This window comes from Anthonomus grandis, chromosome 15, assembly GCF_022605725.1.
Source record: "Anthonomus grandis grandis chromosome 15, icAntGran1.3, whole genome shotgun sequence".
Classification (NCBI taxonomy): Eukaryota; Metazoa; Arthropoda; class Insecta; order Coleoptera; family Curculionidae; genus Anthonomus; species Anthonomus grandis.
This window is the reverse complement of record NC_065560.1, coordinates 10,164,532-10,191,545: the sequence shown is the minus strand read 5'-3', so window position 1 is coordinate 10,191,545 and position 27,014 is coordinate 10,164,532. Positions and strand designations below refer to the sequence as shown.

At 33.1% G+C, this 27,014-nt stretch overlaps 1 protein-coding gene across 1 annotated transcript; it reads left to right on the top strand.

Moving 5' to 3' along the window:
- The first annotated feature begins 8,393 nt into the window (after positions 1 to 8,393).
- Positions 8,394 to 25,729, top strand: LOC126744839 (dolichyl-diphosphooligosaccharide--protein glycosyltransferase subunit STT3A). The gene is made up of 11 exons (XM_050452397.1): positions 8,394 to 8,724; positions 8,779 to 8,920; positions 8,970 to 9,150; positions 9,204 to 9,407; positions 9,461 to 9,652; positions 13,630 to 13,842; positions 13,901 to 14,203; positions 14,258 to 14,446; positions 20,038 to 20,323; positions 25,157 to 25,342; positions 25,398 to 25,729. The coding sequence occupies exons 1-11, from the start codon at positions 8,622 to 8,624 to the stop codon at positions 25,514 to 25,516; spliced, it is 2,118 nt and encodes a 705-aa protein (XP_050308354.1). The 5' UTR covers positions 8,394 to 8,621; the 3' UTR covers positions 25,517 to 25,729.
- Positions 25,730 to 27,014: the final 1,285 nt, after the last annotated feature.

The window sequence follows — 27,014 nt, the reverse complement described above, 5'->3', positions numbered from 1 at the left end:
ATATTCTTGACTTTTTTCGAATCATTCCTTCGACCAGCGACGTTGTTGCTTTTTTAGTTTAAGCACTATCTTAACAGTGCAGCCAAGTCTTGGCCAGAATAGGTCTTGTAGAAATTCTTGCACATAATTTTGTCAATATTGACGCGCGAACGCTCAATATTATTGTGCAATAAGAATAAAATTGATCGTTTGGGTTAGGGGTTTTTCAAACCTTTATTGCGCAAACATATTGTGGGTCCTTAAAGTGGCCCACAGACGATCAATATTATTGTGCAATATTTTATACTGTACAATAATATTGCCTGTTTATAATAGTCAAACGAAGTTACCTAAGTGAAGTCGATCTGGATTATATGAAGCCTTGTCGAAGTAAATAAGTAGAACAGGTAGTATCTCCGATGGCATCGAGTCTCATACAAATTCAAAGCAAATAAAAAACCCCCCCGGTCCTGCATACCTAAATCCATTGCATACCTTCAGTCTTCTTCAAAGCTACATTGTTGCAACCAAGGGAAATAAATAATAGGGTAGGGAACGGACTTCCGACAAGGCTTCATATAATCCAGATCGAACTTCAATTAGGTAAGTTCGTTTGATCTGTTAATTATATTTCAGCCTTGTCTCGTAAATAAGTAGAACAGGTACCTATTTAAAGCAAGTTGCAACAATTTTCATTGGAAACATGTTATATTAATAATAATTAAACAACATAACGAACAGAATAACGAGAAAAAATAATATTAGGCACACACTTAGAATTGGTATGTACATAAAACATTAATTCTAAGGATGGCAACAACATAATATGGTTATACATTTATTTTTCAAGATAACTTATATCTTAATAAAAATGTACCTACTTAATATGACAAATAACAAATCTGGAAAATATTTTTTTATACTAACATTAGAAACAAGGAACTTAAAGATAAAAACTCATCATAATACTAACAACTAAGAACAGTCGTGGTAAAATTGTCTTTTTGAAGCAAAGGTCTGTTATAATGATTGGCAAAAACAGAGGATTTCTCCGACCAGCCAGCTGCAAGCCGAATAGAGTCATAAGATACTCCCTTTCGCGCAGCTGCAGACGTCGCAGCATGGCGAGTACTATGAGCTGTAAATTGGTTCGTATCCAACCCACTCTATTTTAGAATCACCTTTAACCATCTAGAAATTGTTTGAGAAGTGACATCTCTATGAGGTTTCTAAACGGTAATAAAAAGATTTTTTGACGTTTGTCTTAAATTCTTGGTTTTATTTAAATACTCAATTAAGGTTCTAGCTAGACAAATTTTTTTATCTTGATTAAAGAAGGCAAAAGAAGAGTAGGTAGAATGCGACCTTTGGCTGAAGTTTTAAGTTTTTTAGGTTTTTTAACCTCAACTTTGTTTTCATCTATAATAATATTTTCAACTTCTGTGTTGGCTAAAGTCTGTACTCTTTGACCAGTAGCCAAGGCAATAAGGATTGCTAATTTATATGTGAGGTCTTGAAGGCTTAATGTTTCATTAGACATAGATTTACCATATGTCAAAATAATAGAGGGGTCCCATGTGTAATTGTATCTGGGAGCAGTAGGTCTTAAACTATGGACCTCCTTAAAAAACCTCTTAATTCTAAAATCCGAAGTTAATTCTGGCCCCAAAATTTGAGTAAGAGCTGCTCTAAATGAATTTAAAGACGTATAAGTAGCTCCATTTTTAAATTGAGTAGAAAAAAATTTTAAAATATCTAGGACAGAGGCTGAATGAACATTCATATTTCGAGATTTTCTAAACTGCCACCACAGTAAGCCCTGAATTATATTGTTGATTTGTAGAGGTAGTAATGGAGGCCAAGCAAATTTCTAAAGCTTCTTCAGGTACTGAACCAGCTCTCAGGGCTTGGAGGGTAACACTCCTGCCACCAGGGAAATTTTTCGCCAATGTGGATGAGGCACGTTCCTAAAAGAAAGTAAACGTTCGTCAGCCTCGAAAACTAAAGGTGTTGATTCTAATACTGATGTAAAAAGTGGGTACCATGGCTGGGATGTCCAGAAGGGCACAACGACAATTCCTCTAGCTTTTTCCTCTTTTATTTTGTGCAAAGCACGAAGAATAACAGAAAATGGTGGAAAAGCATAAAAGAAAAACTTGTTCCATTTTATCGTAAAGGCGTCCACTGCTATGCATTCTGAACCTCCCAACCATGATACAAGCTTTTTGCATTTAGCGTTCATTTTTGAAGCAAAGAGATCTGGTTTCCCAAAAGTGGATATTATATCTTTAAACACCAAGTTATTTCCCATTCGGTTTCTTTGGATAATTTAAGTCTGGATTGTGTATCTGCTTCAAAATTGTCTTTAGACTTTATATAACTGGCATATAAATAGATATTTTTACCCTCGCACCTTTGTCAAATAATACGAGATAATTTATTTAGGGATTAGTGCTGTACACTTCCCATTTTATTAATATAAGCCAAGGTAGTTGTATTGTCAACTCGGAATAATATGTTACGAAATAATGTTACCAAAAACATACAATTTAAAATGTACGTCACCAAAAACGTACAATTTGGTACTTACTGTTTAACTGGTGGACATCCAACCTAACTGTTTCACGAACAGAGTGGCGAGGCGACAATTCACTATCATACGGTGAAGAATATGCACTGGGTTCTCTGGTATCACCGCCTCTAGAGCTCCCCATACTCTCCAAACGTCGCCTTTTTTCTCGACTATTAATTTCATCTAATTGTCGTTGCATTTCGGCCAATCGTTTTTCTAAACGACGATTTTTCCGTTTTCTAGATCGACTACGAGAATGTTGTCGTTTACGGCGGTGCTTAGGCATATTAACCTATTTATTTAATGAACAATGAACAACACGGTAACATGGTACAAAATAAAAATCGATAATTTCGAAAAGCATTTTCAGCAAAATGTTTTAAAACCAAATAAACCGCTTTTAGCACTAAATAATTTATATGATTTTGATGAAGTTTTTTCTCTTTCTGTCCAAAAATTTCGAGAATTTGAAAGTTTTCTTAGCAATTTTAAAACTTTTAAAATTTTTTCTTTAGGTAGCGAAACAGTTGTATTGTCAACTCGGAATAATATATTACGAAATAATGTTACCAAAAACATACAATTTAAAATGTACGTCACCAAAAACGTACAATTTGGTACTTACTGTTTAACTGGTGGACATCCACCCTAACTGTTTCACGAACAGAGTGACGAGGCGACAATTGACTATCATACGGTGAAGAATATGCACTGGGTTCTCCGGCATCACCGCCTCTAGAGCTCCCCATACTCTCCAAACGTCGCCTTTTTTCTCGACTATTAATTTCATCTAATTGTCGTTGCATTTCGGCCAATCGTTTTTCTAAACGACGATTTTTCCGTTTTCTAGATCGACTATGAGAATGTTGTCGTTTACGGCGGTGCTTAGGCATATTAACCTATTTATTTAATGAACAATGAACAACACGGTAACACGGCACAAAATAAAAATCGATAATTTCGAAAAGCGGAGCAGTACATATCGCACTATCAATGGAAAAGTAACATATCTCAAAAAAAATCAAAACTGAGATTTTTATTGAGTTTGCTCGAAAAGACGATAATTTACTAAATGAAAAAGTAACACATTTGAAAAAAGGGCGGGAAATATTTAAAAATGTAATAAAACTAATTTTAACATAAAACTATAGCAAAAAATTTCCAATGTAAAAGTAACATATTAAAGTATACTGCCCATAAAATCAAGAATGTTTGACAGATAAAATAATGGAATACTAACACATCTAAAAATGTAACACTATTAACCTGTAATAACTAATTTTTTCCTATTAAATTTAAAGTGTTAAATTAACGCAAAACAAAATATATCACTTTTAAGAAATTAAAGAAAAACACTAACATAACATCAAATATGTTAGTATATCTTCAACAGCTTACTAAGAAAATTCAAATACAATAACGCCACAACGCAAAAAACGTTGATATTTTATTAGCCGCGCGTCGGTTTTTGGCGCGTAAAATCTTGATAAAACCAGTTTATTTTGGAATGTGTTACTATTGCACTCAAAAGCTGGTGACATTCTAGGAGAGATTTTAATAAGTTAGTGCATAATCTCTGACTTAAGAGGCATTATCTTGTGTTGTAATTTTGGGTAATTTGTGCAATTAATATTGAAATCATGATGTCAAATCGTGTTAAGAAGATGTTTGATAATTTGGAGAAAAAACCAGAGGTAAGTAGTAAGTTATTTTGTAAATAAATTCTTTTTTTTTTGTTTTGATTTTTTTTAATGTACTGTTAGTGCTTTTTCACACACGACCAACCATCAGCACTGATGGTACGCGCTGGCCATTGATTTAAATGGTGGCTTTCAAATGCGCGCGTATCATCGGTCGTTTCGGTTTGTTTATTTTGTTTGTATCGATTTGCATTGTTATGGAAAAAATTATCGGTTCGACCGACCATCAGTGCTGATGATATAAAGTTTTTTTAATGTAATAAATATTATTATTATTGTTACGTACGAAACCCATAGGCATATTTACATAAATATAATAATTATTATGGTAATTTTGTTTTAAAAGATCTGTTTTTTCTTCTTTTTTAATTCCAAGGGATACGTGTTCTGCTTACTTCCACCCAATTTCCTCAAGCTTAAACGTCATTAGTATTTATAATTTTCGAGAAACTAATAGCGATTTATATTGGCAAAGTCAGTGCCGTTTAAGTGTATTCGTATCTTTTTTTTATGACATAGCACTAACCTGAAAAAAAAATACATTCGGTGCGCTCAACTGCCAATGGAAATCGCTATAAGGTAAACAAAATTCTAAAAGTGTGTTATGTATTTTAAATATTTTTAGACTGAAAAGTTATCACTAGATTTTATAGACGACATTGGTACTGAAATAGCATTAGCAAAGAATGGTACATCAGACCAAATATAAACGATGAATCTTAATTTTTTGTGGTAAGCTTATAGGTATAGGTTTTAATGTTATTTAATATAAAATTATATTAATAATTTTAGAAACCACAAGAGTTAATTCCACAAGTTTTCACAACAGAAATCATGGTATGCACCAACTCTAAATAAAATATGCAATGTAGATTATTAGATTGTATCTTTTTTAGGTGGATTCATCTGATACAGCCAATAATTTTCAGTTTGTTGATTTAAATGAAGCTACTATAATGTCAGCTCCTGTTGTTATATCAATGGCTAAATATGAACCTACAAATTTTAATATACAAAGCAAACAATGTGCTGCATTGTCACCACTAATATGCAATTACGGTGATGATGGGTTAATTCCAGTCAGTGACCCCGTCCATCCCATTGCTGATCATGAAGAAATTAATCCCCAAATACCTTTGAAAGATAAGGATGCCTTAGTTAAAGATCCTGATTATAATCCAGAGGAAGAGTTTGAATCAGATGATAGTTTGGAACAAGAACACACTGTTTTAAATAATAATGATAGAGGGGATGGAAATTCTAGAGAGAGAAAAGCGAAAGAAAAATCTAGAAAGAGGAAGCGAAGTAAAGAAAATTGGTCCCGCTTCATAAGAAAGCAAAAACGAAATTTAGGTGAAAGCTACTTAACATCTAAAAAAAAAGAAGTCCCAGCACGTTCCCTACAAACTCCATGTACTAAGAAATGTAAACAAAAATGCATTACAAAAATATCGGAAAATTTAAGAAAGGAAATTCTTACATCCTTTTGGGAGTTGGGCGACATAACTCGACAAAGGCAATTTATTTGCGCTAATACAGATAAATTAAACCTAAATACTAGTATTTAAAGGAAAATAGTCAAAGAAAGAACTGCACACAAGCCTATTATTTTGACATCAACAATGAAAAAATTCGAGTTTGCAAGAAGTTTTTTATGAGCACTTTAAACATTGGTGATACTACCATTCGAACGGCTCTTAAAAAAATCAGTGATAAAAAAATTGTTAGCAGTGATCTACGTGGTAAACACGGGAATCATAAAAAACTGGACCCTGCATTAAAAGCCGGTGTAAGAAAACATATTGGGTCATTGCCCACAGTAGAATTTCATTATTTGCGACAACAAACAACAAGAACCTTTATAGAAGGAAGTCTAACACTTGCGACGCTATACCGTGACTATAAACGTGAATGTGAAGAGGCAAACAAACCTTTTATCAAGCCGTGCATTTATGAACAAATCTTTAACTTTGAATACAATATTGGATGGCACCAACCAAAAAAAGACCAATACAGTACCTGCGAAAGGTATGCTAATTATTCTTCTGAAGAAAAAGTTCAGCTTCAAAGTGAATACAACAAACACGTTGATGACAAAAATAAAGCTCGACAAGAAAAAGAGATTGATGTGTCAAATGCCTTACAAGATTCAACTAAAGTTGTAGCTGTCTATGATTTACAGTCCGTCCTTACCACACCTTGCTCACAAGTCTCAGACTTTTATTACAAAAGTAAATTGGGGACATACAATCTCACAATTTTTAATATTGGTAGCAAAGAGGGTTCATGCTACGTTTGGTCAGAGAATATTGCAAAGCGCGGTGCAAATGAAATTGGAAGTTGTATTCTGCAATTCCTAGAAAGAAACTGCCAAGAAAAACATGTTACTTTTTATTCTGACAACTGCGCCGGGCAGAATAAAAATAAGTACATTGCTAGTTTGTATTTATATGCAACCACTTTCCTCGAAATTCAATCAATAACGCATAAATTTTTGGTAACAGGTCATACACAAAATGAAGGCGATAGTATGCACTCATGCATTGAAAAAGAAAAAAAACGTTTGTTAAAAGGTGGACCTATTTTTATCCCTTCTCAGTGGATTCCTGTGATTTAAGGTGCAAAAAAGGGGAAAACCCTATTATGTAAAAGAAATGGATCAATCTGAAATGTTTGATCTTCAAAAATTATCTACTGATATAGGTTTAAATTTTAGCACTGATACTGTTAAATAAAGGTCAAGTGGACCGATATAAAGGTAATTATGAGAAATAAGGGTAAGCCTGATAGTTTGTTCTTTAAATACGAATATGGAGATGATGTTCCGTACAGCGAAATACAAGTTCGAAATAACGTTTCTTTAAGATCAAGCAAACGAAAAACTAAAATTGACAGAAAATTTAGTGGCAAATTGTCGCCAGATTATTCCGAAGAACTAAAAATTTCCAAACAAAAAAAAGATGGACTTTTAACGCTTTGCCAAAAAAACTTAATTCCTAAGCCCTACCATACTTTTTTTATGAATTTGCTTAGTGAGTAAAAATTTATATTTTGTATTTTTTTTTCGCAAAGGGATGTTCTGTATTACTTTCTAAAATGTTATTTGTATTATCTTGAATAAAAATTTTGTTTATTTCATTTTTTTTTTAATTTTTGACAATTTGCCTTTTTTATGTTAGTTTTTTAGGTTATACATAATTATTGCCTAGTAAAACAGCACCACATCTCAAAAATATCTGTACTTACTCCAACTTTATTTAAAATTCTCAATAATCTAGCTGTTTAACGTAATACATACGTTTTTGAACATTTATTTTGAGTATAAATATTAAAATCTAGCAAAATAAGATTTATTGTTTTCAATAGATGTTAAGCATATTTAATCCGTTTCCAAAATTTTAAATTGCAATATCTCCAAACTCGAAGTTTTAAGATACGTTACTTTTACATTGAGGGTGCGGTATGGTCGACTCGACACACAAACGAAGACTGGAGGTATGCAATGGATTTAGGTATGCAGGACCGGGGGGGTTTTTTATTTGCTTTGAATTTATGTGAGACTCGAATCCATCGGAGATACTACCTCTTCTACTTATTTACGAGACAAGGCTGAAATATAATTTAATATTGAGAGGTTGCACAATATATTCAGTCAATCAAAAAGAGTTTGATTTTTGTTGTGAGAAAGTAATTTATTTTGTCGTGTGTGAATAATATTGAACAATTATTTCAGTTTTAGATTTTAAATATGAAAGAGCCATTAGTCACAAAAGAAATAAATATGGGTTTAAAAACAAAAGACGAAGAAAGAAAATTGATACTAGAAATAATGGAAGCTTATTATTCTTTACCAGCTTGGTGGAAAACATAAACCAAAAAATATAACAGGGATTATAAAAAATGAGAAATATAAGGAATTGCTGCATTTTTGCGTATTTGGAATATATTGAATCAAAAAAGTTATTGCCCTAATATTCAAAAAACGCTAATACTTTTAGCGTTGATTGAATTGAACTTATAGAACCAAAATACGCGACGGCAAAATAGTCTTAATGCCTGCACTAAATCGCTTATGTAAAAGCACCATAACGTTTCTTGTATTATTTTAGGTAGATGTCAATAACGTCAATGTCAAACTTAACCAAAATATTGGTGTGTTTACCGGTCAGGGTTTTTCGGCTACGTGTACACAAAAAAAATGCTGTTTTTGTTAAATATATAAGTTTTTGGCACTAAAAGCAAATTTGTTTAAAAACTATACATATTATATAATTGGCTAACTTCATATTAGGCATAAAAAGTGTTAATTTTAAGTTAAAAATCATAATATTTGCATAAGCGGGTCTTACTGTCTCTTGTGTAGGTGTAAAATGGGGTTTTTAGAGAAAAAGGGCCCTCAGGCCTCCCAACAAGACCTTAAAAAGCAAGAAACTTTGCTTACCATTGCCATTTTAGCTTTGGCTGGGGTATTAGGTAAATTTTCTGTGAAAAAATTTGCTTCAGATTATCATGATAGTATTTTTTAAGCTTTTGCCACCAGGTTGTTCTCTGTTTTGCGTTTTGAGTCTGTTATACACGAATTTGATCCCTATTTTAACTACAGAACAACGAAGTACTTGGCAGAAAATGGTTTCTATGCTTTTCATAATTGGTTTGATGATAGAGCATGGTGAGACATTGCAATAGGCAAGAAACCCTTCATAGCATACAATTTGTAGGTATCCACTGGGAAGAATCATTGGTGGTACAATATATCCAGGTCTTATGGTTACTTCAGTAACACTTTTTAGACTGTGCCAGTTTTTGCACATAGACATTGATATAAGAAATGTCTGTGTCTTTTTAGCTCCACTATTCTCTTCATTTACTACTGTGGTTACTTATTTACTCACTAAAGAGGCAAGTGATCAACTTCTTCAGTTTTGCAATATAGATTTAAACAAAAATTTTAGATCTTTGACAAAGGTGCAGGACTTACAGCAGCAGCATTTGTAGCTATTGTACCAGGTTATATTAGCAGATCTGTTGCTGGTAGCTATGACAATGAGGGCATAGCAATATTTTGCATGTTGCTTACTTATTACACCTGGATAAAAGCAGTGAAAACTGGAACAGTTAAATGGGGGGCATTAACTGCGCTTGCTTACTTTTACATGGTAAGCTAAACACCTCTGTAAATTAACAAAATAAAAATATTGTAAATTTACAGGTTTCATCTTGGGGTGGCTACGTTTTTTTAATTAATTTGATTCCGCTGCATGTGTTATCATTGATTTTCACAGGAAGGTTCTCTCATAGGATTTATGTTGCTTATAGTACTTTGTATTGTGTAGGTACTATATTGTCTATGCAAATTTCTTTTGTTGGCTTCCAGCCTGTACAAAGTTCAGAGCATATGTTGGTAAGTTTTATTTTCACTAACTATTTTAATATTCATTTGATTTTATGTATATTGTCATTGGAAATATAATATATCAGATATGAAAACCACAGGGGAAAAACAGCCCAAGTCATTTTTCTATTTCTTGACAGGAAATCACACAGCTTGCAAAATGTTTATTTATTTGCCATCATATTGAAGCTATGACCTTGCTCTATGTCCTCAATGACATTTTGTAATATAATATCAAACTGGTACTTCACCACAATGTGTTGAAGTTTCAAACAACTCTGAATACTGGGAAAAAAGGTGTTATGTCACTGACTTAGCACGTTCTTTCATTGTATATACTTATACAATGAAAGAAACAAACTGCTAAGTCAGTGGAGATTGATTAATTTTTTATTTAAATTTTGCTTAAATAATTATTTATACTCTGTTATTTTTTACCAAACATAAAGTATAATGTATTATTTTATTTATATGTAAGTATTTATAAAAGAATGGTTGTTATAATAGAAAAAAATAAAACTTCTCTTCTGGGTTCGGTTCTTCTGGGATGAACTTAAAAAAGTTGTAAAAAACAAAGTAATAATTAGGCATGTAATTTTGTGACAATCAGCCATAACTCACCAAGCCAAGGAGTTGTCTCTATTTGTGTTTTAAATTAGAATAAAAAAGCTGACTCTCTGGGGTGCAAAATTTTTTTAACTTCTGCAGGTTCTTGTATTTTTCCAAAAGGATAAGTGTATCAGCTGTATAAAAAAAATCACTGATAATTAAATTATTGCAAAAGTCAAAACGAGCCTACTAACCAAAAGTTGCTACTGGTGGGTGGTAAAACTGACCATCGGGTAGCGGAGGACCAGTGATTCTCTTTTATCTTGGAGGTACAATAACTGACGAGTTCCAAAGACTATTGTAAGTATCTCAATGAAAAACTAAGCGAGGATGTTCCTTGGTAATTGCCGGATTGGACGTGTGGCGAAAGGACATTTTTTCACATACATTGCAGATATAAAATCTGTCCAATTTCTAATCATATAACGATCAACTTTTTCAACAAGAAATGGTGGGGGCTTTAAACGTGCTGTTTCTATGTGTTTACACCAGTCATGCGGTACTTCCGCCCAAAACTTTCCGTTTAAGATCCCCATATCCTTATCACATTCCATGTAGGATGACCTTGAATGGGGAATGTGACTTCAATGGACTCAAGCTTGGAACGATGATGGACTAAGTAATGTAAACATTTGAACACTGGAAAGTTCTTATTCTGTCCGGAGCACGAATCACAGAATATCTGTAAATTTCTAACTTCAGCAGGTACCTCCAAGGTAGTATAATCAAATAAAAATGAGCAGACTTCGTTCGCGCCCTTTTTTCCTACTGTCTCAGGATAAGCATTGAAGAATACTTCAGAATTTGAGAGTTTATGCGGGCGAGATAAATGCCGGCTGTAGTACACATCATTCGTGGATACATTTGGCATGGGCAAATTTCTTCCGAAATCCATGCATATTGCTTCTGTGTCTGCCTTTGTTCGACTCCTCAACCTGGCCTGCTTTTTACGTGCGTAGAATACCTCGGCTTTCGCTAGATGTAGTTTTTGTTGAAACATCAAATCCTTAATCCCCTTTTCCTCGTGGCATGCATCAATCTGTACTTTTAATTGGTCGCAGAAGCTACAAGTATCACTACGGGGATATCCAAAGGATATATTAAACTCGCTGCAAAATATGGAGCGGCAAGTTTCATAACTAGCCTTAACTTAAGGAAATTTTTCTTTAAACATATCATACATTTTTTTCACATTTAACTAGGCAGATAAATAAATTTTCTTAGTTTTATTAAGACTGTAGTGGCTTTTAAAATTTTTATTGAACATGTTAATGTATCATTATTTAAATTGAATAAGTAATTCAGTGATAGATTAAACCATTGAAGCTATTGCTGGTTTAAAGATTGTTGTTGTATACTAGGTGCTATTATAGTGGATCATAATTTCCACAGTTAGTATACCAAGAAGTGATTTCAACTATCCCTAAGCCGCTTAGTTATTTTCAGTCTTTTCTATAATTTTAGAAATTCTATTGATGTATCTTATAATCAAGTTTTGTTTTTCTTGACTCTTTTCTTTATTCAGGTTCATTAAAACATGTGTTAAATATTTCCTTTGGCTTTCTGATTTGTAAGATTTAATGCAAATTTCTGGGTCTTTCTCATCTAGTTTCCTTTTATTTTCTTTTTGTAAAGAATTCATTGTTTCTTTATCATCTTCCAATTTTTCTGTCTACTGTTCTGATTACTTTTTTCATTTTTTTTTATTGGTGCTTTGTTTGATTTAAATAATATCCATAGAATATCTTGAAAAGGGAAAGAACATTGATATTGTTTATAATAGGCAAAAATTCCAGTCAAACGGCTACATAAAGAAGAAAAAAGTACTGTTTTACCAATATAATGTGACTCAGGTCGATGGAAATTATGGTGAAAGTGAAAAAGTTGTACTGTGAATTGCTCCCCACTCCTGGCTATTTGCAGTTCATAAAATGATGCTGCAAGACACAACATGTCCTTCCAAAGAAAAAGTATTGCACAAACTGATGCTTACTTTAAAAGCAAACACAAATTGTTCTGCAAAAAGAGCATTATAAAATTAGAGTAGCATTGAAATAAAAAGTCTTGGAGCTTATTGGTGCTGGAGTTATACATAGAGAAATATTTAGAGGAAAATTTATACTTTTCTGGCTCCTACAAAGTTAAAGAATTGCCAGAATCAAAAAAAAATTTAAACATATACAGTATCGGACAAAAATTAAGCGACGCTATAATATTCCTAAAAAACTTTGTGACTGTACCTCATACTCGTATAATTAGGAACAATTTTGTAGTATCAGTACATACCTTTGTTAATCGTATTTAAACATTATTTGTCTCTTGTGATGAATAGCAAGAGATTAGTAAGTAAATTGTTGTATGTTTTTATGCATTTTTTCATGGACAAAAATAAAGCGACTTGATCGATATTGTTCATACCATTAGTAGATAAACATCGTTTATGGTCGGTATCAAATCTATACTTTGTTTAAAAATGCCTCGTGGTAAAAGTTTTTCTATTGATCTTAAAGAAAGAATTATTGCATCGTATAAGATGGGAACACCACAATACGTAATAAAACAAGAACTAAGGGTTTCAAAGTTCTTTCTGTCAGCAAAGCAAATTCTGGCTGAAGCTGGGGGCTCTAATGTTACCTCTCGAATACAGCGCAGACTAGTTGAAGCATGCTTAAAAGCATGCAAACCTGCCAAAAAACTGCTTCTTAGTAAGAAGAATATTAAAGCACGTCTTCTGTTTGCAGAACAACATGCTCACTGGACACCAGAGCAAAGGAAAAAAGTACTTTTTAGTGATGAGTCAAAGTTTAATTTGTATAAAAGTGATAGTGTTCAATATGTTCGTCGTATTGCAGGTAAAAGACTTGACCCAAAGTATGTCCAAGGTACTGTAAAACATGGAGGTGGCAACGTGTTAGTGTGGGGTTGTTTCTGTGGCTATGAAATAGAACTAATTTACCAAATTGAGGGCATTATGGATAGGTTTAGGTATAAATATATCCTTGAAAATGTCATGCTACCTTATGCCGAATGGAATATGCCACTACGTTTTGTTTTCCAACACGACAATGATCCAAAACATACAGCAAAATGTATAAAAGAATGGTTTAATGAAAATCAAATAGCCATTCTTAAATGGCCAGCCCAATCGCCCGATCTTAACCCGATCGAAAACCTGTGGGAAATTGTGGATAGGCAACTATGTTATGTCATAATAAAAGAAGAAAACTGTATCGTCGCTCTGTTTTTGTCCGATACTGTATCTTTAGGCTCAATTAAAAAGTTCGTTTAAAAATTAGTTATATACATTGTAAAATAATTATTTATCTAAAATCTAATAATTAAATATCTAAAATATCAAAATATGTGGCTTCTTTTAGGCCTTGGGCGTGTTTGGACTCTGCCAAATACTTGAATTCGTCGAATACTTACGCAGCAAAATGAGCCCTACCGACTTCAAAATCCTATTTTCTTTCGCGTTTAGCACCTTTGGAGCTATATTAGCTGTAGGCCTGATAATTTTATCGCTTTCTGGCAAGGTCGCCCCTTGGACAGGAAGATTTTATGCACTACTCGACCCTTCATATGCAAAGGTATTTATTAAAATACAATAAAATAATAATATACTCATACAAGCAATAACTGTTACAGAATCACATTCCAATTATCGCGTCAGTATCTGAGCATCAACCAACAGCATGGTCATCATTTTTCTTTGATCTTCACATTTTAACCATGTTAATACCACCTGGACTATATTTATGCTTTAAAGACCCCACAGACTCGAAATATTTCCTAGCGCTTTATGGGGCGACGGCAGTTTATTTCGCGGGGGTTATGGTACGTCTAATGCTGGTATTGGCCCCTGCGGCTTGCGCTCTTAGTGGGGCAGGTTTGAGTCGACTTTTAAACCGATTTTTGACTCCTTTGCCTACCACTCAACGTCAGAAAAAGGTAAAAAAAATAACTTTGTAACGTATTATCCAGGCTTTAAAAAAATTTTTTCAGGCTGTTGTTACCCAAAACGAAAATAGAAGCTACGTGGCAACTAGTTTTGCTGTGTTATCATTTGCAATGCTGTCAGCTTACACACTGCACAGCACATGGGTCACTAGCGAGGCATATAGCTCTCCCTCTATCGTTTTGAGTGCTAGAGCGCATGATGGTTCTAGGATTATATTTGATGATTTTAGAGAGGTAAGTCAAATTCAAATTCAAATATGCTTTATTGTTTGAACAAAATATTGTTATAAACAAAGCTTCACCTAATCCTAAAGAGACAGAGTTACAGTGTTAAAATTATATTTAAAAATACAAGTTACAATGACGAATCAAAGTTAAACAGTTAAAATTTACATTTCTTTTTTCTTTTTTTTTCCTTCTCCCCCCCTTCCTTCCTTTTTTTGTTCTTCCTTTTTTTTCTTTTCTTGAATTAATAAAATCAACTATATCTAACTTTTCTTAACTAAGTACAGTTCAACATTTAGGGATAAAAAAAAAAGAAAAACATTTAAAACAAACAGGTTAGGAAAAGAGCTAGGTTTCCCTTAATTAATTAAAATTTGATTGTCGTTGAACTATTCAGCCACAGAGTAATAAGCTCAACCACTCAGAAATCTCCTCAAGAGAAACTTAAATTTGATGAGAGATTTTGCCCCTCTAATGTCCTCTGGTAGGTGGTTAAAGATTTTTATACCTTCATAAAAAATTGATCTCTTTACCAAGGCAGATGTTGGAATGGGAAGCCGCAAATTATTCCGCTGGCGGGTGACATATCGTGGATTCTGCAGGACAAACCTGTATTTATGGGAGAAAATAAGGCATGCCACCTCCTGTATGTATAGGCAGTAGATTGTAAGAATGCCCTCCCTGATAAAATATGGTCGGCATGATTCCCTAGGTGATATCCCGCATATATAACGCACAGCACGTTTCTGTAGAACAAACAACATCTGTAGAAGATAGTTGCTTGAACTACCCCAAAAGCAGACACCATACCTGAGATGGGACTCAATCAGGGAAAAGTACACGGCTCTCCCAATCCCCATGCCAAGCTCCCGACAGGCCACCCTAACAGCAAAACAACCCGCAGAAACCATATTGCTGAGACTCCGTATATGGTCCTCAAACTTAAGCTCCTTGTCAATCACCAGACCCAAAAACTTATTGTTAGAATAAGGCGGGACAGGGCAGTTAGCAATAAGAATATTATCAAGACTACGGGTATTTGTTAAACAAATTAGTTTGGTCTTCTCTAGATTTAATGATAGTAAATTTGCCCTGAACCACTCATATATAAGTTGAAGATCAGCCAACATGGCTATTCTCAAAGAGTCGGTATCATACCCATGCCAGAGAACGGTGGTGTCGTCAGCAAGGAGCGTGAATTTTCCCTGGATATTAAGTCGGATGAGGTCATTAATATATAGGAGAAAAAGTATTGGTCCCAGTACCGACCCCTGAGGTACTCCCCAGGCAATAGATTGATATTCAGAATACTCCGACCCCACACACACTCTCTGACGACGACCCTTCAGATATGAACAAAACCAACTCGCCGCCAAGCCCCTAAAACCATAGTGGAAGAGCTTCCGCAGCAGAACCTCGTGACTGACGCAGTCGAAGGCTTTCGACAAGTCACAAAACACAGCAGCGGAAACTCCACCACCGTTAATCTGACAGTAGACATCACTCATAAAGTTAAACATTGCGTCATTTGTGTTTTTATTTTCTTGAAAGCCAAATTGAGAACCACTAAGAATAATCTTTGATTTTAAATAAGACATCACACGTTTTTTAACCAATTTTTCAATAATCTTTGAAAGTGTGGACAGAAGGGATATTGGTCTAAAGTTTGATGGTTCAGCGAGGCTGCCCGTCTTATGAATTGGGATAACCTTAGCAGATTTTAGGCAAGCGGGAAAGGTGCCCATAACCCATGATGCATTTATAGCTTCAGCAAGGACACTCAGAGAGATGTCCGGCATGTTCAGGAGTATTTTGGCAGATAGGCCATCCTCCCCGGCTGAGTTTTTGTTTTTTATAGAAGTTAATACCTCCTTAAGATCAACCAAGTCTGTAGGTATAAAGAAAAATGATCCTTGAATACTGGTGCCTGACAAATAAGTAAGTGGATCTGTTGTTGGGAAACCAACCCAACCCAACCCAAATCTTTATGGATTTTATCAGCAATTCCAATAAAAAAGTCATTTATATGACTAGCAGAACATTCAGGGACTGCCATGGAATATTTGCTGTATGATTGACGGATATCATTAACAATCTTCCAGCATTCTTTAGACTTGTTTGTGGCCTTATTTAGGCAATTTGAGTAGAAGGATCTTTTGGCGATTTTTATTAGTCGCCGATACAAAGACCTATAAGAGTTAAAATATTGATGAAAAGCCGGGCAATTCGTGAACTTTCTTAATGTGTGAAGGGATCTCAAATTTCTACATGAAGTTTTAAGTCTCCTAGTTAACCATGACTTCTTGTTCTTTTTTGGTCTAATTTTCACCATGGGAAAAGAGATATCAAAGAGGTTTATCAATTTCCGGTGGAAACACGACAATGGATCCGTCGAATTCAAGACGCTTTCCCATCCAGCAGCCACACACGAGTCATGGAATCTGTCGTAGTACCGCCTGCTGAAAATTCGACCGTATGAGCATTCAGCAGTTTTGGGGCATTTCCCTTCACTGATTTCACAGATCACTGCCTCGTGGTCCGACATGCCAGAATTCACAACAGTGCAATCCACCATATGTTCGGGATAATTAGTGCAAACATAGTCAATGGTGCTGGACGAGAACCGTGTGATGCGAGTGGAAGACATGCATTTGAAGGTTAAATGAACTGAGTAAATTACGGAGGGTCAGTGTTGCAATAGATTTCTCATTATAATTCACATTGAAATCACCCGCCAACAGTATGGAGGATGAACATGGGATCATAAGCAGGAGACTTTCCAAGCATAAGCAGAATTCAGAGCTATCAGATAATGGTGACCGATAAATACAAATAATGTATAGGTTTAAATCCTTACAAAAAGATGCAGCATATGAAGCAGTGTTTGATTCAGTGTTCAGGATATGAAGCAGTGTTTGATTAAATTTTAACTTCTCTTGGCAGAATATATACTTTGCATATTATAGATATATGCTATGTAAAGAGGTTGATTTTAATTATTATTGATGTAAATTATTGAACGTTAGTGAAAATTGGTATTAATAGTTTTTCATGTTAAAAAGAGATTTTTCAAGTTTATTACATTTTGTTTCTTATAGATCGAAAAATATTTCGATTAAGTTATTTATTTAAGTGTATTCTTTTACTTAACCGCAAATCTAGGTACAATGGCAATACAAGGTAGTAACAATACAAATATCCGTGATATGTACTAAAGAAAGATACAACATTAAAACATAATATTCTTAGTTGTTTTAATATAAAATGCTCTTAATGCTCGGCTACTGTTTCAAAATTTTTCAGATTGTTTTCAAAATTCAAAAGTTTTTACAATAAAATATAAGCCTCAAAAATCTAAAATGAATGAGAAAAATAAATTTAAGCGTAAGAAAACGTATACATATAAATAAATGATCATTGCATATTTAAAATAAAATTAATTAAAGACATATATAAGAACATTTCTTTTCAACAGCATCACAAAATTTTCAAAGTTAACGTCAAAAACGTCACGACTTTTGGCTTAGGAGTTTGCCACTCGTGACACCCTTGGAATAAATGAATTAAACTCAACATTCGTCCTTTTAACGGGTTGATCAAATATGCTTACAGACCTTGTATTTCTTGTGGGAGCTGCAAGAAATATTGAAGAAATTATTAGTTTATGTGCTTTTTGGCACCACTTACTTGAATCTGAATTTACTAAATGCTCAAATAACTACTTCTGGAATGGTCACCCAAGTCAAAAGTATGACAATCCTTTGCACTAACTAATAAGTCGGGATAAACTTATTAGTCAGTGCAACAAACGCTTTGTTGCCAAACTGAATTACAATAAATTATAATACCATTTCAATACTACAATATCCCTTAACAAAAAAAAATTAATACATTTTCAATCTTTGAACAACTGGCTTAACTGGTGACAATATTTCTGTTTGTTCTTTACAACTACCGTTTGTTCCACTCAAAATTACATTTTCTTCTAAATTACTATCTATAATTACATGATTATGTACAGACATTTCCAGATTGTTATCACCTACTTCTAAATTGGGGTCTGAAATGGGAATACCAGGTTCTGAACTTTAGGCAAAAAATTTCAAGGTAAAATGTATTTCTTAAGTTGGTTGTAGTGCCGTTTCTAGTGGTATTTTCACAAAATTATGTTTTACATCTTAGCTTTTTGCTTATTATTCCCTTGAGAAAAGTAGACTTATTAACATGTTTATCATTCTTAACCAAAAATATTTCATTCCATTTAAATCAAAATTAATTTATTTACTAAGTTTACTGTCTACCATTTGCCTGTTTTGACCCTGTATCAATTTTTGAAAAGATAAATACAAAAGAGAAAGATAAATGCAAGTAAGTGAAGTAGTACACTTACTTGCATTTACCTTTCTCTTTTGTATTTATCTTTTCAAAAATTTATTTTAAAAGTAAAAGAGGTAAAAGATTAGACAGTCTGGTCCTTTAAATTCTACATTAAATTTACTTCTTTAAATTCAAACATTAAGACTAGGAGTAACTCTAGTTGTGCAATGAGGGGTGACCTTGTAATCTAAGAGCAATCTGCATAAAATTAAGCAAGTATTTTTAGCAGAATTTGAGGCCCAAGCCTTTTTTAGAGCTGATTTAGTATTTCAATACACTTTTCAATACTACAGTTTGTAAAGCAATATCTGCCTGATCTCTCCTGACTTTTAATGTTGGAACTGAAAATACATTTTGGAAATCATAGGTATATTTATTGACTGAAGGGATATTTCAGGTGGCTAGACATATACATCAAGTTGTTAATTGAAATTTTCACTCGTCATTTTTCCTTTAAGAACAAATTTTGAGAAAACGGTTAGAGATAAAAGCAAACTTGTTGGTATCAAATTGAAGATAAAAGAATGCTCTATCAAAATGCGTTATTAGATACAGGGTGTCCCATTTAAAAAAAATCAAAATTGAATTGAAAATATCAATATTTCAGTAACGATTTTGATCACGCTGTATAAAACAAAAATTTGTAATATCGAAAGATAAAATGAATTTAGCCAAGAACTCTACATAGATTTTTCAAAAAGATAAAAAACTTCAGTGGTAAATATTAAAATGTAACTAAAACACTGATTTTCGTGAAAATTTCTTTAAATTGTTAATAACAAGGCAACGTCACAGTTTAGAACAAGACAGTTTTAGAGTTAAAGAGAAAGACAAATAAGACTCGTAAGACGGTTGTTTCATTTTAAAAAAATAATCGTAGAAATTATGTTCGATGCTTTTATGGCACCCTGTATAAACCAAACTAATTTTAAAAAGTAGCCCCTCTAATATAATTAACATTTCCCCTATTAAAGTTTTTTTCCGTTTCAAGATTTAGCCGCGATTTTTGAGCCGAGTTCTTTGCAAAAAATTACAGAAAAGTGTATTTAAAACATTTCGGGACCTATCTCAGTAAGAACTTTCGTATTTATTATTAGGAAAGTATTACGCTTTTTAAAGATGATTTGATTTTATGCGCACATACACTTTATTTCATGGCTATATTAGAAGGACTTCCTTAAATAACTTATTACCAGTTCTCTTTCATAAGTCACGTTTTCTAGGCCTACGGTTGGTTAAAATCCAACACACCTGAGGATGCAAGAATCATGTCTTGGTGGGACTACGGATATCAAATTACTGCCATGGCCAACCGGACAGTGCTGGTGGACAACAACACGTGGAATAACACCCATATCAGTAGGGTCGGTCAGGCGATGGCGAGCAGCGAAGAAAAAGCGTTGGAAATCATGAGAGAACTGGACGTTGATTATGTGTTGGTTATTTTTGGTGGACTTACTGGCTACTCATCAGATGACATTAATAAATTTCTGTGGATGGTCCGAATTGGTAAGGAAAAATACTTTATTAGTCAACAAAATCATATAGTTTTTTTGACTAAAAATTTATTAACACTCAAACTAAGATTAAATGAGGAGGGGTTGTAGAATGCACTAATTTATTGCGCGCCATACAAACATTGACTTAAAATTAGGTTTAAAAACCTATCTGTAAATCAAGTGGGAGACATTTATTTAAAATCAGTTTAAAAAGTCTTTTCCTAACAACTAAAAGTGAGTGAAGCCATTTTTGAATTTTATGTATAATTCTGTCTCATTTGTTATGCATTTGATATGCGCAAAATAAATAGTTTCAGTTGATAAAATCCCTCCATGTACCCTTAATCCAATCATTATATTAACTGATGTATGGATTTTAAGTATACTATAGTACATTATAAACAATGAATGCTTATATCTAACTCTAGTTATATATTTAAAAAAAAAAATACTAATAATGATTTGCGATAATTTGTAGTTAATTACATAAAAGTATCTTTGATATTGATTAGAGCTGCTACAAATTCTCAGTAAAGGTGAATTCTTACAAAAATTTGTTCTCGGTGTGAAATTCCAGAATTTTGGAGATTATTGCTTCAATATGTTACTACAATCACATATTATGCAACTGGATATTGACTATCAGTTCTAAAACTTAAATATTTTAATAATCGGTACTGAACTCTAGTAGTAGTATTAAATTTGGTAGTAAACAGACTATATTACAGAATCGTATTAGTAAGTAAAGTAAGTTATAGGGATGCGCCGAATCATCGATTCGGCTTCGGTATTCGTCCGCTTCTGTCGATTTTTTAACTATTCGGTTTCGGCCGAAGCAAAAAATTGCTTCGGCCAAAGCGACCATACGGCGCGAGCCGCGTAAAAACTTGTCGAGACTCGTCGTTCGGAAGTGAAAATTAGCATTTTCGAGCGTGTTTATTTAATTCGGTTCGTTTCTCTGTTGTTTTATGTGCGAGAGGATTAGCTCAGTTTATTTAAAAACGGAAAAAAGAAGTAGTGATGTTTGGAGTTATTATGTGATATCTGAAAATAATAATAAGTATGCAAGGTGTAGTAAGTGTAATTGTGAGATATCTAGAAGCGGAATTGGTAAGAGCGCTACAACAACATCAATGATTAACCACCTAAAAAGAAAACATAAAGACGATTATAAGGAGTTCCAAGGAAAATCTGCGATCAAAAAGTTAAAACAGCCAACAATTGCTGATTCTCTACAGTCACGTACTAAATGGGAAATTGACGATCACCGTGCAAAACCTATTCATTATGCAATAGGTGAAATGATTGCTTTAGATAATTTACCTTATTCTATTGTAACTAATTTGGGGTTCAAATTTGCGCCCCAATATACCTTACCCGGCAGAAAATCATCGTTAACATCTGATCTATGGAGCTCTCACACAAATGAGAGTTTTATTAGTTTCACGGGCCATTGGTTTGATTCTGACTTTAAGTATAATCATGTGGTGTTGAACTGTAAACATTTTCCTAGAAGTCATACTGGTGAGTCAATAAAAAATGTATTCTTTGATATGTTAAATATGTGGAATATAAACATTTCCAAAATTCATTTGATGGTACGAGATAATGGTGCTAATATTGTAAAAGGCTGTAACGATGCTAGAATCCCTAGTGTGTCATGTTTTATTCATACCCTTCAATTAGTGATTACCCAAACTATAGACACTCAATGATCTGTTTTAGATTTAATAGGAACTTGCAAAAAAATGGTGGGACATTTTAACCATTCATCTGCCGCATGTACAAAATTAAAAGAAATTCAAACAGAGTTAAATATACCATGTAATAAGTTAATTCAAGATGTCCCAACTAGGTGGAATTCCACCTTTTTAATGATCAAAATAATATATGAGCAAAAGAGAGCTTTAACTGTCTATGTAGCCGATCATAATGTGGATAATTTAACATCAAACCAGTGGGTGTTATTAGAATCATTAATAAATCTTCTACAACCATTCGAAGAGATTACAAAAAAAATGAGTTTGAATGAAGCGTTGATATCGGAAGTTTTGCCAACTGTTTTTACGTTGAAAAAATACTTGATGAAAGACCAGGCTGAATTTTTTGGGGTTGGAACAATGAAGCAAATCGTTTTTGATCAAATTTCAAAGAGATTCAATGTTTTATTTAAAAACAAATTCTTTGTAATTTCAACTATATTAGACCCTAGGTTTAAGTTAGCATTTTTTCAAAGTGATAATCTTGAAAATTATAAACAGTATATAATAGATGAGTATGAGCATTATTTTTCAGTACAAGGACAATCAACTAACTCTGACGATGATGATATCACATTATCGAGAATTCAACAAACAGTATATTTAGAAAATAATTTATCTGATAAAACTAGTGAAGAAGTAGGATCATCCCAAAGTAAATTACGGCAATGTTTTGACAACATTGCAGCTAGTTCTGCAACCAAAACACCCAATAAAAATAATAAAAATAGCATTAAAGATGAATTTGAAATGTACCTGTCTTTACCTTTTATTAATAGAACCGAGAATCCACCTACTTGGTGGAAAGACCGAAAAACAGTTTTTCCTAAATTACTTCAGATAGTTTTAAAATTTCTTACAGTCCCTGCTTCTAGTGTATAGAGTGAAAGGTCCTTTTCGAAAGCAGGTAATATTTATGATGAAACTAGAAGCAGACTACTTCCAAAAAATGCGGAAAAGTTGCTGTTCATCCACCATAATTTACCTCTTGTAAACTTCCAGTACTGAAAAATAATGCTCTTTTTCATGTTTTCAGTTCGTTTTTGTTTTTTTTTAAATTTTTTTTTGGACTATGTTTTTTAGCTTTTATGAGAGTTATTTTTTTGTTTGTTATAAATATATCGAAATAACATTTCCTATATTTGGGTTTTTAATGTGATGTTTTTGTTAATAAATGTTTAAAAGTCATGTTTATAATGACATAATTTTTGTTTATTTTTCCCTCTTGCTTAACAATGTTCGCTCAATAGCTTTAATAACAATTCGGCCGAAAGTTCGGCCGAATCGAAAAAATTACGCTTCGGCGCATCCCTAGTAAGTTAAGCGCTGCACAATCGCAAAATAATTTAGAATTGCTGAATTTATATGATGTACAAAATAAATTTTGCTTCCAAACACGATTCCAATATTACAAAACTCTCCACACGAGGTAAAATTACTAACGTTATTTTATATTTAAACAGCAGTTTATTTCTTTTTAATGATTACACGTATTTCCATTTAAAATCAGTTTACTGTTGTTTTTTATACCGGGTGGTGCGTCGCCGAGCGGAACATAGGAAATCCCATGTAAATTTTAAGGGGGTCAATATTGGCTTCCCTGTACATTTTACAGAAAAAATGTAAGATAACTTTTTGAAGAGACCAATCTGGCAAACCCTCGTGCAAAGTTTCAAAAAATTTTAATAAGCGAATCTTGAATTATTCAATTAAATGTAATTGCAAAATTTCAAAATTTTCGGTTCAGGTGAAACCAGACACCAGCCACCAGCAAACAATTTGTTATAAGGCTTTGTCAAATCTGACGTACAGCCGAATACAAGAAATGTTTTTTTTCGTTTTATCAATTCCACAACCATACATTCAAAGTAAGACACGTTGACATTACTTTTTTATCTAAACTTTTATTTAATATAACGATGAAGTTAAACCAATAACAATTATTATTATCGATTAGTAAAAAAATAATTTTATCATACCTAGAATTTAATTAAATCAATAGCAGTATCTAAAATATTTTCAATTTATTTTCCCATCAAGCCTATCTGGTCCATTTCAACCATTAAACCTATTGTTAGTAAATTCGAGTTCAAAGACATTGCAATAAACAATTATATGTTTAACTCAGAAGATCGAAAATAGATCCGAAAAAAGAAAACAGAACTCTTAATATTTTACTTAAGTGTGGAAAAATAAAATACAATAACTTTTTTAAAAATAATAGAGAATTACATAAAAACATCAATTAATCAAATGTTCAAACAACCCCCCATTAACAGCTAAACAATATCCTAACCGATCATAAAATTAATTTCTAACGTTACTAAGTTGATATTGGGAAATTTTATTACATTGTAATGAAATAGCGTTTTGTAACTGGTTTAGATTTTCAAATTTTACACTTTTCTAAATGATACTTTTTAAATGACCCCACAAAAAGAAGTCATTCGGTGAAAGATCAGGTGACCTGGCTGGCCAAAGTATCCGGTATCGTGGACCAATAATATTGCCGTTAAAAGCATTTTCCAAGCACTCTCTAACCATACGAGCATTATGGGCCGGGCAACCATCCATTTGGTACCAGATCATCCTGAACAATTTCTTCCAAAGCGGGTCCAAATTGATTTTGAAATAAGTCCAAATAGGTTTCGGCTGTTATTGTTAAGGGTAAATGTACATTCATCGGTAAAACAAATATTTCTTAAAAAATTCCTATTATTATATGATCTTTCCATCATTTCAAAACAAAATGCCATTCTTTGCTCCGCATCTCCTTCCTGCAGCTCTTGATGTTTTTCGAATTGTGTTTTTTTAAAGTCCGCAATACCCTTGTATGATCTTTATTTACCTCTTGCCCAAGAACCCTCGTACTAACCATCTTGTTTTCCTCCACACTCAGTACATTATATAGTAATAGATATATAATAATAATAGATACAAGGAAGCCAATAATTTACCCCCTTAAAATTTACATGGGTTTTCCCATGTTCCGCTCGGCGACACACCACCCGGTATAGCTAGATATTTCAATAGCAAAATTAACACTATAATTTGCTTGTTTCTATATAATATGTTCCTTATAGGTGGTAGCACTGAGAAAGGTAAACATATTCACGAATCCGACTATTATTCTCCTTCAGGGGAATTCAGGGTAGACAAAGAGGGCGCACCAGCTCTTCTTAACTGTCTTATGTACAAAATGTGTTACTATCGCTTCGGAAAGGTGCACACAGAGGGCGGTAAGCCACCAGGATGGGATAGAGTAAGAGGTAAGAATGTCTAACGTTTATTTACTTGAAATTTAAAAAACAAGGTGTTTTGAAGGTGCTGAGATTGGAAACAAAGATTTCGAACTGGATGTTTTGGAGGAAGCCTATACCACTGAGCATTGGTTGGTTAGGATTTATAAAGTTAAGGATTTGCCCAACAGAGGGTCTTTGTAAGGAGGAAAGTGACTTTTTTACATGTGATTTTTTATCACTATGCTCAGTATTTGTACTTCTCTATTTGCTTTAAAAGAGGTTTATTTAAAAAAAACCTTTATTTCAATCAATCTCTAATATTTTAATGCATTTGTTTTTGAATGGATATTTTTGTATATTTTTTATTATTTAGCCGGTTTTATCGATAATAAAACATTCCTTACGTCTGTCTAATTCTTAATATTTACATTTTTCCTTAATAATAATCATCATCTATGTTGCATATTCTCAAATTACAAAGTACAAAATAACATTATCCAAAGGTAAAATATATACCTCCAACTGTACAGAATAACATCAGTAATCATGTTAAAGCTAAAAATAATATCAGCAAAAGGTAGTTAGCAAGATACTAATAATAACAAACAGAACTGAACCGAATAAATAGAACATCAAGAGCACCATTTGAACCAGTTTTATTAGAAAAACCTACAAAATCAAGAATTGACGATAAGGTCCCATTATTAAGCCTGTCAAAAGCTTTGCTGTAATCAAACAACACTGTCGACATGTTTTCATCCAAAGAACTGAAAATTTCATCAGTTACATCACAAAGCAGCTATAGTTGGAACGAAAACCACATTATTTATGTACAGATTATTTGAAATTTCCCAGTTGGTACACAAATATTAATGATATGGATAATATGTGGTATAATAAATGGACCACAACATGTTATAAGTTCAACATTTAAATTATCGCGATTAGTTGCATTAGACCTGAACTTACCCAAAATATTAATGGGGTTAATATGTTATACTGAAGCAAAGCTCCGTAAACCGATTACATAAATAATCATAAAGAAGTTAGTTAAAGGATTCCGTTTAGTCTAAACTCAGATATGATTGACATTTTTCAACGAACAACGAAACGATTTCACCATAAAAACTCTTGTAATGTTCCCAAAAGACACGATTGACGGCATACATTATAATATTACACAAAAGCTGGACTAAAGGGCATCTGAATCCTAAAACTAAAGGGTTCATCAAACCACATAATGAAAGAACAGAAAACGTCAAGAATACGCGGAGCCTATAGATATACATTATAAGTGGATGTAACTATATGCAGGACGAGAATATACAGTGTGGTGACTTCAACTGGAATAAATTCAGTTAAAACTAATTAAAATTTATCTCGCAAATCTTCCTGAGGCCCGTCGATTTTTGTTTATATTTTTTCACATTTCAAGATAGTTTTTGTATTTTTTCGCCTACAGGGGGGATCCAAATTAACCCCAACTTTTTTTTTTCAAATGGAAAGCCACTTTTTTTAAACTCTCATTGAGAAGAGTCCTTTTTCTTGATTAAATTGCCCTATTTACTTTTGTGATTATCTAAAGGAGAAATACGAAAAAAATGGATATCTCATAAACATCTATTATATTCTATGTATCTGTTACATGTATCTTTACAGAATATACAAATACCATTTTTAATATTGAAAGAACTGGTCC